Source organism: Clupea harengus, chromosome 1, assembly GCF_900700415.2.
Source record: "Clupea harengus chromosome 1, Ch_v2.0.2, whole genome shotgun sequence".
Classification (NCBI taxonomy): domain Eukaryota; kingdom Metazoa; phylum Chordata; class Actinopteri; order Clupeiformes; family Clupeidae; genus Clupea; species Clupea harengus.
Genome location: NC_045152.1, coordinates 6,545,750 through 6,559,917, shown reverse-complemented (window position 1 = coordinate 6,559,917; position 14,168 = coordinate 6,545,750). Strand labels below are relative to the sequence as shown.

General features: G+C 41.0%; 3 protein-coding genes across 5 annotated transcripts; 2 read left to right on the top strand and 1 right to left on the bottom strand.

Annotated features, from left to right (window-relative positions):
- The first annotated feature begins 1,514 nt into the window (after positions 1–1,514).
- On the top strand, positions 1,515–5,101 carry LOC116220278 (enoyl-CoA delta isomerase 1, mitochondrial-like). The gene is given in 6 exon segments (XM_031565865.2): positions 1,515–1,701; positions 2,466–2,612; positions 2,709–2,830; positions 4,301–4,383; positions 4,386–4,445; positions 4,659–5,101. Coding segments are annotated over 6 exon segments (696 nt in total). The 5' UTR covers positions 1,515–1,584; the 3' UTR covers positions 4,826–5,101.
- Positions 5,102–5,270: 169 nt separating this feature from the next.
- On the bottom strand, positions 5,271–7,074 carry LOC105899892 (deoxyribonuclease-1-like). Its single transcript, XM_012827114.3, has 8 exons — positions 6,907–7,074; positions 6,635–6,723; positions 6,467–6,553; positions 6,263–6,375; positions 6,013–6,125; positions 5,662–5,816; positions 5,454–5,547; positions 5,271–5,358 (listed from the first exon to the last, which is right to left on the bottom strand). Exons 1-8 carry the CDS (start codon positions 7,072–7,074, stop codon positions 5,311–5,313), a joined length of 867 nt encoding a protein of 288 aa, XP_012682568.3. The 3' UTR covers positions 5,271–5,310.
- On the top strand, positions 6,945–14,093 carry nat15 (N-acetyltransferase 15 (GCN5-related, putative)). 3 transcript variants are annotated; one of them, XM_042703570.1, is made up of 7 exons: positions 6,945–7,081; positions 9,630–9,745; positions 9,867–9,996; positions 10,866–10,962; positions 11,130–11,364; positions 11,826–12,012; positions 12,498–14,093. In XM_042703570.1, the coding sequence occupies exons 2-6, from the start codon at positions 9,636–9,638 to the stop codon at positions 11,980–11,982; spliced, it is 729 nt and encodes a 242-aa protein (XP_042559504.1). In that variant the 5' UTR covers positions 6,945–7,081; positions 9,630–9,635; the 3' UTR covers positions 11,983–12,012; positions 12,498–14,093. The 3 variants fall into 3 exon arrangements, with proteins under 3 accessions (XP_042559504.1, XP_012682677.1, XP_031421700.1); XM_012827223.3 differs by lacking the exon at positions 6,945–7,081 and adding an exon at positions 8,363–8,585; XM_031565840.2 differs by lacking the exon at positions 6,945–7,081 and adding an exon at positions 8,365–8,581.
- The last annotated feature ends 75 nt before the right edge of the window (positions 14,094–14,168 follow it).

Below are 14,168 nucleotides of genomic sequence, written 5' to 3'. Positions count from 1 at the left end.
ATGAGGCCAATCACCGTTGTATCGTCTGCAAACTTAACAATGGTATTAGAACCATGTACAGGAGTGCAGTCGTAGGTGAAGAGGGAGTAGAGGAGAGGACTTAGCACACAGCCCTGTAGCACGCCGGTGTTCAGGATGAGGGCTGAGGAGGTGTGGTTCTCTACCCTAACAGACTGGGGTCTGTTGGATAGGAAGTCCAGTATCCAGTTACAGAGGGAAGTGTTGATACCCAGATGACTGAGTTTCGTGATTAGTTTGGAGGGGATGACAGTGTTGAAAGCTGAACTGAAGTCTATGAACAGCATCCTCACATAGCTGTTGTTATTGTCCAGGTGAGAAAGGGCGGAGTGTAATGCCGTGGAGATGGCATCCTCCGTACTCCTATTCTTGCGGTAGGCGAATTGGAAGGGGTCCAGTGTGGGTGGTAAGCAGGTTTTGAGGTGAGCCAGGACCATCCTCTCGAAGCACTTCATGATGGTGGGGGTCAGTGCAACAGGGCATAAGTCGTTTAGGCTCTCTGCAGTGGAGTGTTTTGGCACCGGCACGATGGAGGTGGTTTTAAAGCACGTGGGGACAGTAGCTTGGGCCAGTGACAGGTTGAATATGTCAGTCAAGACCTCAGCTAGCTGCCCAGCACAGGCCCTGAGCACGCGTCCGGGGATGCCATCAGGGCCAGCAGCCTTACGTGCATTAATCCTGCTCAGTGCAGCACACATGTCGGTGGAGGAGAGTGTTAGGGGCTGGTGGTCTGAAGTGAGCACAGCCTTGATGGCAGCCTCCTGGTTGTCCCTGTCGAAGCGTGCATAAAAGCTGTTAAGCTCGTCAGGGAAGGAGGCATCACTGTTTTGGGGGGTGGTGTTGGTGGGTTTGTAGTCTGTTATGGCCTGGGGGTCGGAGTTGTTCTTGAAGTGCTCCTCGATCCTTAGCTTGTGGCAGTGCTTGGCCTGCTTGATGCCCCTCTTCAGGTCAGCCCTGAATGAACTGTAGGCTTGAGCATCACCTGATCTGAAAGCGGTGTCTCGTGCCTTCAGCAGTAGGCGGACCTCTTTGTTCATCCATGGCTTCTGGTTGGTGACACTGTCGATGTTGGTGTTGATGAAGTCCAGAACGGAAGAGGCATAGGAATCAATGTCCGTGTGGGAGTCCAGTGTGGCCTGAGTGGCAAACACACTCCAGTCCGTGCAGTCTGCTCCCTCTGGCCACAATTTATCAGGGCAATTGCGCGTGCACGTCCTACTTCAAAAGGCAGGAAAGATCGATCACCAAAACAATGATTTTCTAACGGTATAATGGTTCTAAACTCAAAGAAAAAGGCTATTTTTTCTCCGCTGGCGAGCAGGAGATGAACATGAACGCTTATAAAGTATACAAGACCATAATCATGACAAAATCAAAAACCACCACCGCTGATTTATATTCATAACTTTTGTGTTTATAACTAAACGACATAGACCATGATCAGGCAGTGCATGTGATTACAAAGCATTCTTTTTACACAAATAAGATGACAAACCCCTTCCTCCGTAGTTTTGTTCTCAAACATGTTTGTTTACTGGTTCCTATCTCCGTGCAGGTATCGCATTGATGAAATTTCAGAGCCCACCTGTGAACAGCCTTAGTCTGGACTTCCTTACTGAGTTTGCCATCAGCATGGAGAAGCTGGAGTTGGACAAGAGCTGCAGGGGGGTGATTCTTACCTCAGTGAGTAGACACACAGCAGTGTGCCATCAGGCTTACATTGTCTTTGGAAAAGGCCTTTTATCCACTTCTGGATTGTTTTGGTATGCCTAGGATCAATACCAAAACAATTGTGGCTCAAAACCCACTTTTATTCTTTAGCATTTGGATCCTCCTGATCTGAGTTGATAATTTGTATATTCGCTTTCTGTGTAGATGCTTAGTTGAGTGTTTTGCTTCTGTTTTTCTATTTGATTTGATTGTGATCTAATTGTTTTGTTTCTGTTTTCTATTTGATTTGATATTTTATTGTGATTTTAATTGTACAGCACTTTGGTGAGTGAGTTGTTTTTAAATGTTCTTTATAAATAAATTTGACTTTGACACAGAACTCAATACACTGTTCTGTTCAATCAGGTACTTTGATGCACAATGATAGTAACATTTTTGGATGTGTACAGATACGGTGATATTTGGGTTGGTGTTTTTAAGTTTGGATGGTCTTACTCTTCTAACTATTGGTCAGCTGTCAGTTTACAGGCAGTGACATATACTAACATGACACAAAGTTTGTACAGCAGTCGAGTTTGTACAACAGATAATATCCTGCATAAACATTGCATAACTAGAGCAATAAGAGGTGTTCACATGGATGTGTATGGGGTGTAAAACGTGAGTTGTCCCATTAACCTATGAAAGCTTCTTCTCCGTAAACCTAACTGGGAAATAAAAGAATGTCTAGATGAAGTCAAAATGTTTCCTCCTTGTGGTTGTGTGGTGTTATACAGGCCCGGCCAAAGGTCTTCTCAGCAGGCCTGGACATCATGGAGATGTACGGGAAGAGCCCGGAACATGCCTCAGTGTTTTGGAAGGCTGTGCAAGAGATGTGGCTGAAACTGTATGGCTCTAACATGGTGACCATCGCAGCTATAAATGTGAGTGTGATTCATCACGAAGCATCTTGACCATCTTTTTGTTCCCCTTTTTTTGGAATTCTGTTGTGAATTGGTTCTGCTCTTTTGAAATGTTAGGGATCCAGTCCTGCTGGAGGCTGTCTGATGTCCATATCGTGTGACTACAGGATCATGGCCGACAACCCCCGCTACTCCATCGGCCTTAACGAAACACTACTCGGCATTGTCGCCCCCTTTTGGTGAGCGGCCGCTTCCTTTAGACCACATGTGTCAAACTCAAGGCCCGCGGGCCAGATCCGGCCCACCAAGCGATTCCATTCGGCCCGCCGGCTCCTCGGAATGTTGCAAAAAGTTCCATTGATTTGAATGGGCCACGGTGTCATTTTATTTGGCCCGCCAGATAATATGTTATGTCTATCAGAGCTGGCTTGCCGCGGCCATAGACATACAGTATATAGGCCTATATATGTCTATGGCTGCGGCCGCCGGTATGTCGCACGCACCACTAATAATCCAAGTCCCACAATGCACTGCCACCGCGTTGGTAGCCTACGTCAATTTAGGCCCGCAAGCGCGAGCCCTTGCCCCACTGTCTGCAGCCTCATCACCTGAAGTCAAAGTTTAGCTTGCGGCCTGTCTCTCTAGCCCCCAAAAAAGGCCAATATTGGCAGAATATATGTTTACTGATGTAAAGGGCAAAACTGTTTGTCTTGTGTGTGGAGCCGATGTGACTGTAATGAAAGAATATAATTTAAGACGGTACTATGAAACGAAACACCAAGACAAGTACAAACATCTGGACATGAAACAGAAGCTCCAGAAGGAAGAGGATTCGAAAAGATCGCTGGTGTCACAGCAGACTGTGTTCGTAAAAGCCAAATCACAAAGTGAGGCTGCTGTGAAGGAGAGCTTTATTGAAGTAGCGGAGATCGCTAAAGCAGCCCGACCCTTTACCGAGGAAGAATTTGTCAAGGACTGCATGATAAAAGTTTGCGACATCGTGTGCCTGATAAAAGGCAAGCATTTTTAAATGTGAGCCTGAGCAGAAACACCGTTGCTGATTGTGTATGTGACCTTGCCACCGATCTACAACAACAGCTGATGGGAAAGGGAAAATATTTCATTGCATACTCCTTTGCTGTGGATGAGAGCAGCGACACATCTGATACTGCCCAGCTGTCAATCTTCATCCGTGGAGTGAACTCGACTCTGTGCGTTATAGATGAACTTTTGGGATTTAAATCAATGCATGGCACAATTACGGGGAAATATCTCTTTAATGAGGTATCGAAATGTGTAAATGAAATGGGGCTGCCTTGGGACAAACTTGTTGGACTGACCACAGATGGAGCAACTGCGAGGTGCAAAAGGGAGGCATAAGAAATTATTTTATTTTGAAATTTGATCTCTGTGTTTATAGGCAATAACTAAAAGGCATAAGCTGCATAGGCTGCTTGTCCCAGATTCAGTAGGCCTATGTTAAACTTAAGTTCATGTTTACATATGAAAAAATATATTATATCTTTTTTTCCCAATAAATATTGAATATGTAATATAATTTTGGCCCTCTGTGTATTTGAGTTTGACACCCCTGCTTTAGACGGATCATATTTTGTAGATGTGTAGATGTTTTTTTAATTCTGACATTCTGTGTAGCATTATAGTGATAGATAATGTGTTTTAGCTGATTGACCTGAGCTTTGTTTCAGGTTTAAGGACACAATGGTCAACACGGTGGGTCACAGGGAGACAGAGAAGGCCCTGCAGCTGGGTCTTCTGTACAGTTCTCCTGATGAGAGGAGAATGTCCTCTCTGCTGCCACTGAGGCCATGACTAAATGGCTTGCCATTCCAGGTGAGAGTTTATTTATTTTAATTACACAATAGATATGTATATATACGTATAACTTTTAAAGTGTTTAATGTCAGAATTATTACCTGTCATATGTCCTCTAAGTACTTACATTCATTTAAGTTTGTTTCAGATTTTGTCTTGAGAAACCCCTTTCAAGTGCTAGAAATACTGCAAGAGATATAGTGTTTTGACAATCTGTTTTCTGTTTTATAGACCACGCCCGTCAAATAACTAAATCCATAATGAGGAAGCCGACCTTAGACAAACTGACATCAAATCGAGAGAATGACATTAAATACTTTGCTAACTTCATCAGCAAAGACTCCATCCAGAAGTCGCTGGGAATGTACCTGGCTATGCTGAAGAAGAGAAAGGCCTGAAGAACGCCATCGCCAAGACCACTGTGCCTTCTGACCAACTTGCCTAAAATAAAGCCATAAAGTGACTGGACAAAGTCTCTACTAATCCCATTTGGTATGGCCCGTCGACTGTATATAGAGGTGGACGATGTGGCTTCATACCCTTCTGAATTTGAGAATTATTGTTCATAGGTTGGTTACAGTAACCTATTGTACTGGTTTGGTCTGTAACTGTCTTTTTGTGATTTTCTTTCTCAGCATTGGATGGTCTTCAGTAAAGTTTTAGATATCAGTTGAGATTTTAATGTGCCTGTATTTTGTAAATGTTGAATCGCTTGAGAAAGCATGAGGAAGCAACGACCTGCCTGCACACAGCGGTTTGCACAATACACATCCTCTTTGTAATATAACAGTGCCTTGTAATTTCATGAGACAATATCGGAATAACAATTTTCTGGACCCGTTATCTCGTCAAATGTTTTTAATGTGAATATTCAGCGCTTGACTCAGTAGAGCTCCACCTCAACAGGGAAGTGGTCACTAACTGCCAAAGCCTTAGAGAAGAGAAAACACAGTGATATGCTTGTGCTGTTTGTCCTTTAAAATATACTGTTGCTAAGACACACAAGAGTAATGTTTATGCACTTACTAGGCTGTGGCTGAGTCCAAGAACAGACATGAAGTCAAAGACCTTAGCAGACTTAGGAACAACACCTCGCATCATTTCAGTGGTGGCCACAATCCTATAACAGCAATAAACCAGGTGCCTTAGCATGTTGCTAGCAGAACAGTGCCTATCGGCTCATGGGGGGGTTGCCCATTAAATGAGGGCTGAAAGGGTATCTACTAATTCTTACCGATCATATGGACAGTTGGTGTGGGAGACAGTTGTGTCTGCATCATGGGGAATCAACCAGTGGTAACTCTTATCGGTGTACAGCCTTATCTCCTGCCACTCTGGACCAACAACGTAGCTACAGCCAGTATTGAAGTCTCCAAGTAACAGAATGTCCTAAGAATATGCCAGTGGAAAAGATTATTATTATTAACTTGTGAAGCTCGTGGTAAGCAACTATGTTACAAAAGCATTTTTGAAAGAATAAAAAATTACTCAAAGTACAGACATTCAGTTCCATTCCTCACAAACATAAATTTCCCAATGTGTGTCATAGCAGTTAGTGCAGCAGTGTGTTGTGTAGTTCCCGCACATTAGTCTTCCAGTGGCTCCTGGTGTACACGGCAACATCATGCAGTGCATCTGTTTCCGTCACTGCATAATCGGGAGACGTATGCTGAGGAATGAGGACGAAGTTTTGCACAACTAAAGGGGAGGGGAGATAAAGTAATTTACATTTCACTCAGTTGTCATTACGTTGTAAAACATTTTAACATGAGATATAGCACACTGCTTGACAGTAAAACCATGGATATACCAGGCACTTTTATGCTATACTCCACCTGAATTGGATGAAAACATCACAACAAAAGGCTCTCTGTTAAAAGTGTCTGTTCCACATGGCTCACATCCATCATCATACGTGAAGTTTTTGGCCACAGACACAGTCTGTTCCCTGAACAAATAAAATACTAAGTACCATTTACTGACACTTGAACAGAAATGCATATTCTCGAAAAGAAGTCTACCAACTGACAAAAATGCACCTGTAGAGGAAGAGGTATCTCTCTCTGTAAGTGCTTCGACCCAAAGGCTCACTGACAATATGCTGGTACACATAAGGAGAGGACCCCCTAAAGAGAAGAACAGTGCCAGTGGTGAGTGATATTTCATGACTTTTGTCAATTTAGTTTTCATTGTTTCTGGTTTCTTACTTGTTTACATGCTGCATTAATTGTTTGGTTGCAGACAGGTCACTGTCTCTCACCTCTTGTATCAGGATGACATCGTAGCGATGCACAATCTATAAAATTATGTATAAAGTGACATAAAAATTTTAAGGAGTCAATGTAAATATATACAGTATAAGCATTCTGCCATGCTGGATAGATATAGACTAGTTAGTTATCTCTGACGTCATGACTATACTATACCTCTAAATGTTAGCGAAGGTCCTAAAAACAACAGACTTTTCTTTGTGACTCACAGTACTGATGATGTCCATCAGAGTCGCATTGGATGCTTTTTTGTCCCCAAATGACTTGATGTTGAACGCACCAATTAACAAGGAGCTACCCAGCTCAGCAAGAGCCAGGATAAGCACAACTGCAACAGCAACAGCAACCTTCATCCCAGCTGACTGCAAACAACACATATTTCAGGTAACAAGGTGGGAGAATAAATATGTATACGGTAATTAACCTCATATATATATTATCGTCTTATCAAGGGTAGTATTAGGACACAAAAGAGAATCTACAACTAATACATGAACTGCTTATTCACCCATATATAAATATTAAGGAGAAAAGCTATTGGATAATTTTCTTTAAATACATAAATTATTTAATGTATTATTTTTATATTATATTCATTCATTAAATGAAATGTTTTGGCTCATATAAAAATGCTGAAATCATGAAGCTACCTCTTTTGTGTAAAGCCCTGTGAAGATGTCAGGATAAAGCCACAGCTCAGCCGTTAAGACCTCTTTATATACTGAGGTAATCGTGCATCTGAGGTCTCTAACAGAGGAGTTGTACATCAGTTGTGAGAAGGCTGTATTTACAAACGGCGTGTGAAAACAGCAACATTGCAGCAGTTACCTGCAGTCATGCAGCCAGGTGGTTAAACACAGCGTAAAAGGTAAAAGTTCAATGACCTCACAAGTTGAGTTCAGATGTATTAGAGATGTAACAACTGGCTTGGAAATCTCAAATGCAGGGGATTTGTTTGACAATGCCTTCGGCTGTGACATTTAGATAGAAAAGGTCATATAGAGAAAAATCATATAATGCTTTGTCTCACACAAATACCATGTGTTGTCCTAATCTACGCTATGCTCACCGTTGCTATTTTTGACCATGAGAACATTACAGGTGTCTCGTATAAACACAGCTGTCAGTCACACTAAAATTGAACCTTGTGGCTTTTTTATAGATAGGCCTATCTCTAAGTAATTTTCCATCTCAGCCACTGCATTCTGATTTGAGTACTGTTTTATAGACGTATCAGCCTGTTATGCCCTTGATACTTGAAGGCTAAAGGTGTTTACAATTAAATGTTTTCTCCCTGTGCTTTCTAATAATATATTTTCCCAGTTAGCTAATAACTACCTCAGAGCCAGAGGTGGGCCCACTTATTTTGAAATGTTGGCCTCCTGCTGTACACTACATTGCATTGTTAGTGGTTTATATTAATAGCTTATTCTTACACATTTACCATAGGCTTTTGTTCCTAATTTAGAATATTTTATGGTAAAGTTAATATAGTGTTTATATAAAATATATATTCACTTCAGTTTACATCAAATTAGATCCAGCAGTTACCTTGCATTCTGTAAGATTTTACTGAGCAAACAGAACAATTGCTACATAGTCTACATCAGCCCATAGAATAAAAAAACTACAAACTAGAACACTCTCAGGCAGCCTTCCGCACTAATGCACTTTCAGAACGAGGTTAACTTCCGGTACGTGATCACACCGGAAGAAAGACGGCTTCAAGTTGTTTTAGCTAACAAATGCATCCTAGAGATCAAAGGCAATACTTGAAACTTAAAATAAGTTTTAATATCATCAAAATGCGACCACTGCAGTGAACGCGTTAAGCGTTAAGGGAAATATCCGTCTGTGTTCATCTAGCTGGAGCGCTGAAACAAGGCAGGTATGCTAGGTAGATTATTTTGCTAGAGTTAGCTGCTAGCTACGATCTCAGGTTAGTTTGCATGTCAGCCACCTGCAAGCCATTCTGGCACTAAGGGCCGTCTTTTGTCATCTTTTATTTTTCACGCCAAGCTGTAAATGGTTGATCTGTCAACAGGTGGTAATTGTTATAGAAGGATACAATTTATTGTTGTGTGAACTAGCCAAGGGTAGTGTCCAAACTAGCCAATGAGTTCCTAACTGACGTTGTTTACGTGATGGCTAGCTAGCCTGCTTGGTTATCAGAACGTCAGTTCTAATGTATGCATTTCATTGCTAATCCATGACAGTTGGTCCTAAAAGAACATTTTTGTAGTTTATATTATTATGATATTGATTGCATGTAAAAAAACGTAAACCGTATTGGGAATCAAATTAACAGAGTAACTAGTCTTTCTAGTTTCCTTCGGGATTAATAAAGTATCCATCTATCTATCTTCTAGCTAGCTACCTCTTTAGCTCAGCAGGTTCACCCGCAATAGCTTCGTTAGCCAAATTCAGATCACACATGATACATGTTAGAGTACATACTGTACTGTCATAAATTAGTGTTGTCAGATGTGGCATACATGTGATATGTGAAGCTTTGTAGTGTAGCTATCATTTCAGGTTGTATAGTTTTTAAAAACTGAGTCAGCCTGTCCTGAATGATGACTTGTGTGGACACTTGCAGGCAGAGGCACTGTAGAATCAGTGCAATTGTAATAGCATAAGATGACTCAAATCAAGTTGATCTTGTTAATAGTCGCCATATAAGTTGTAGATGGATCTCAAGGTTTGATATCGCTGCTCATCAAGAAGGGACTATGTAATACTCATGACAATTAAATCTAAATGTGTGCTTCACGTACATCTGAAAGTCTGATTTATTTCAGCATAGCTGTCCAGTGCTGTATGAATAAGGTCTTATGCAGATATTCAAATGACAAAAATGATCATACTAATCTAATCACATTATTATTTTCTAATGTGTTACTATTGGTCTTTTGCCCCATCATTGCTGCAGGTGTGAATGACTGACGTGGTGCCCCCCTCTGCGCTTAGCGAAATCAAGCTCCGCCTTCTTTGCCAAGATGACATAGATAGTGTTAAAGTGCTTTGTAGTGATTGGTTCCCCATTGAGTGAGTACTGCTGTGTCCCATTGCGTTTCCAACCAGCCATTGATTGACGCATCACAAATGCATCAAGTGGTCTCTTCTAATACCCGTTACCTGTTTTTCCTTCTCCTTTTCTCTCTCACAGGTACCCAGACTCATGGTATCACGACATCACCTCAAACAAGAAGTTCTTCTCCCTAGCTGCCACTTATAGAGGTGGCATTGTGGGAATGATAGTGGCAGAAATTAAAGGCAGAACAAAAGTACACAAGGAGGTATGGTCTTCGCAGCACAACATATTTCACCCATCAGATACCATGACAGTTTCAGTCAGATTCCCAAAGCATTCTAGTAGCATCCTTAAAAGCTGTACTAGATTGTTTAGAGCTCTGCTGAAAAGCAGCCAGTGCTCTTGACTGCGCTGTGGTTGACCTGGAAATGGCACGTCTTTGAGCCAGAAGGGAGTTATGCCATGCCAGCTGTTTGTACTGTAGCGTCTCTCCCTTAAGATGATTCCTGCAATTGCGGCATCTTAAATGGAATGCTTTAGCATACGCTGCTTCTTTTTATAGAGTGCCATTAATTAGATCATTCACTGCATGCTGTAAGACCTTGACTGACTTTCTCAGTGCAAGGGGAGAGAAGTCTTCTTGCATTAGCACTTCTTTGGCATGTAGCCTAGATGGTTCAGCTGTGTGTATTTTCTGCAACGAGACCTTGCTGTGACTGCTTCCACTGACCATGAGAAACTGGAGTGTAACTTAATGTGAAGATGTTTAAGACCTTAATGTAAAACCATGTATTTATGTGTAGCCTATGTGCTGGATCTTCTGTATCAGTATTTATTCAGACCAAAGACCAACCTGAAGAAAGATTGATTAAGCTGATGTGTACGAGAGAACACTGCAGATGTACAGAACAAGTCAGACTGAGTGCATTACCTACCGAGCTCCGCAGTCTGGATTAATCTGGTCTAATAAATAGTAATTATTAATTATTTTTTTTGTTTTGTTTTTGTCTTACCATCTTCATTAGACTTAAGACCTAAGTAGTACCAACGTTTGTGACTGTTATCATAGTGTCAGTTTTTGGTATGCAGGCTGCTGTCTCTGCCACTGAGCCCATGTTAATTCCTCCCTTACAGGATGGAGACATTCTGGCCTCTAGTTTTCCTGTCGACACTCAGGTTGCGTACATCCTGAGCCTGGGGGTGGTAAAGGATTTCCGAAAACATGGAATAGGTGAGCTGGACTGTAGTACCCTGTAAATACCTATGTATATTTAGTTTTGCTTTGTTTAATTGATTAGTAACTAAAAGGAATAGTATTCTCACATGCTGGCAAAAGTGCCTTTTGAATGTTGCCAGTCAGAAGAGGTCACCCTGTGCCTGTGACCTGTGGTCTTTCAGGGTCACTTCTGCTGGACAGTCTGAAGGAGCACATCTCCACCACGGCGCAGGACCACTGCAAGGCGATCTACTTGCATGTTCTCACTACCAACAACACTGCCATTCACTTCTATGAGAACAGAGACTTTAAACAGCACCATTACTTACCCTACTATTATTCCATACGGGGAGTCCTGAAGGATGGTTTCACGTACGTTCTCTACATCAACGGCGGACATCCACCGTGGACGATCTTATATCCTTTCAGTCACCGCAACACGATCTGTTCCATTACGGCAAGGGGAAATTCTATCATCCACCAGTACATCAAGCAACAGCAGCGTAGCTGGATTGCATACATTTTTAATGGCGTTTATAGGCCTGTTTCACTGTCATTAGTTTGATCTTCTCCGATGAGTCATTAGACAATGTTTTTGCACAAATGGAGCAACTTATTTTAATTTTTTTCCTCCCCTGGCCTTGATAGAGACTTACATTATGCATTACATTTGTGTTTATTAAGTTAGTTTACAGTTCATATGTTTTTAATTAAATCATAAACTAAATAGAATAAACAAATACAGGTAATACATAGAATAAATTAATACAAGAAATATTAATTTGTACTATTACCATGGCCTTAATTGCAGAAATTGTGTTCATATCTGTTTTGTACTTTAATTGTAATTTGCTACTATCCTTGACCCATGTCTCCACTGACTATATTCAGCATATAGGCTCTGCTCTGGCTAGCTTGAGTCCGTGTTCCATTCCCCAGAGAATATACCGCCAAGCGCAGAGTCTTCTTCGCAGCTTTCTTCCCTGGTCTGGTATTTCCTCCAAGAGTGGCATTGAGTACAGCAGAACCATGTGAGGGAAAGCCCTGGGTTTTGTGCCCCGTCAGGTAAGCGAGGCTCAGCGGCTGTCGGGTGTCTCCTCTCCCATCCAATCCAGTCAGTACTAACACCTTGGCATGCCTTAGATGCTGCTGAAGCGTTCGTTGAAGAGTGGTGTTGAAAGCACTGGGCATCCCTACCCCCCCCGGATTAGTGCCGCCTCTGATTCGAATATTGTTGTGCTGTATGTTGCTCTTGCTTGGGCAATTTAGTGCAAAAGCCTTTAAAAACACTAACGGGAAAACTGGATATGTTTGGATCACCGGGATAAGACTTGAACATACTTATTTAATAACTTCGCTTTAAGTGTTTATTTAATTCAATTTAGTCTATATTGTAGTTAAAATTGCAATTCATGTTGAGCAGACCTGCAGACATCCTACAACAGCAGTGTCATTTAAACGTAAATATGCTGAATGCCATATTTGCACTGTTGTCTTTGGAATATTCTTGCTTCTCTCAGACTTTTGCTTGTGTCACATTCTCTTGACAGATGCAGAATCCATTGCTTCACTGGAGGCTGTCTTAACACCCAAGGGCATCCACCCGAAAGTGAAATGATGTGAAACAGACCTCTTGGTTTGGCCTCATGCAGTCTTACAAGATGTACCATAACTGTATAATATATATTTATATTTAACCTAATATTGTTAGTAGTTGGCTATTCCTTAATGTGGACTCCTTGTCTACTTCATGCCTGTAATTTGCTGCTATGTAGAAACCCAGTCTTTGGTTCACCCAGATTTTTTTTAATATATATATATGTATGTATATGGAGAGAGATTTTTATGTGTGCCTGACCAGATTAGTTTTAAGACCAAGATGGTATAGTTACTACCCTAAAGAAGACCACCTTAATATTCAGTCACTTTTGTGCATGTGTCAAGCTGGCTTCACTCAGTGTTCAGTAGTTTTACCAGTAGCCCGACCTCTTGACACATACAGAGTTTGTACATATACATATGTTTTAAAAATAACTTAATCTGATTTGTCAATATGCAAATTGGGATCTGAGATGGATTTTCATATGGCCCATACAGGAACAATGATTGTAGTGGTATTTCTGAAGGAAGGCTCAGTGTTGGGTTTGGAGTCTCAGTAAATACTATGCCTTACCCAACCCCTATGATCTACTTCATCATGCTAACTGTTTCATTCTGATGTTCAAAATCATGTTTACTACAGTTAGATTACCATATCTAGTATAGGAGAGAGAGAGAGAGAGAGAAAAAGAAAAAGTAAGTAAGAAAGAGTAAAGATTTATCTTAGTTATTTTAAAATGGAAGACCGGAGAATGTACTAGAGAAATGTGAAGGAAGTTATTGGAGCAGTCGGGGTAAAGCAGGGCCATACGGGAAATTAAATGTATTACTCTGTTAAAATTTATAATTAGATTTTATGAACATTTGTTTTGTTCTTTTATTCAAGGTCAGTTGAAATGTATGTCTGGAACATCTGACCACACACATAGTGCACTTCTGTGTGTGTCATGTAAATACATGTACTATGTCCATTTGTCAGCGACTTTATAATTTATATGTGATTTATATTTATGAACGCACTTGTGTGAGTTTGTTCTTTTGAATTTGTTTCCAGTGGTCAATGGCCACTTCACATTATTGTCCTTATATGGGCGCCTTTTGTAAAGAGTTAAACATATGGGAATAATTGCAGTTGAAACATACCGTCCTTTTGTTTCTTACGGTAATTGTAAATTCAAATCGAGATATGACAGTAACGTTAGTAAGCCCAGGTTCTTGGTATTAGCGGTGTAAAATGGCGCCCTCGTCAGTTCTCTCAAAATATTTCAGGTCCTCTCACAGAAAATGGCACAGATCACATAACTTCCTCTGTTGTTTTGCAGTGTTTTTGGAAATGACTTGAATTGGTCTGTTTAATCTTAGCCTCATTAAAAATATCCCATATAGCCTACGGTACAAACACTTAAGAATTTATGTAACCAATAGCCTGCAAATGATAGCTCCCATCCACATTTTCATAACCTATCCTTTGAACTTATGCATTTTTATGAAATGTTTCAACAACCTATGGGGTTACAGATGAGAAAATAAAATCATCACGCAAATAACTGTTTGTGGTTAACGTAAAGTGTTTGCTTTTAATCTTTCATCAGTATCAGGCTGTATGATTCTCAAAATGAACA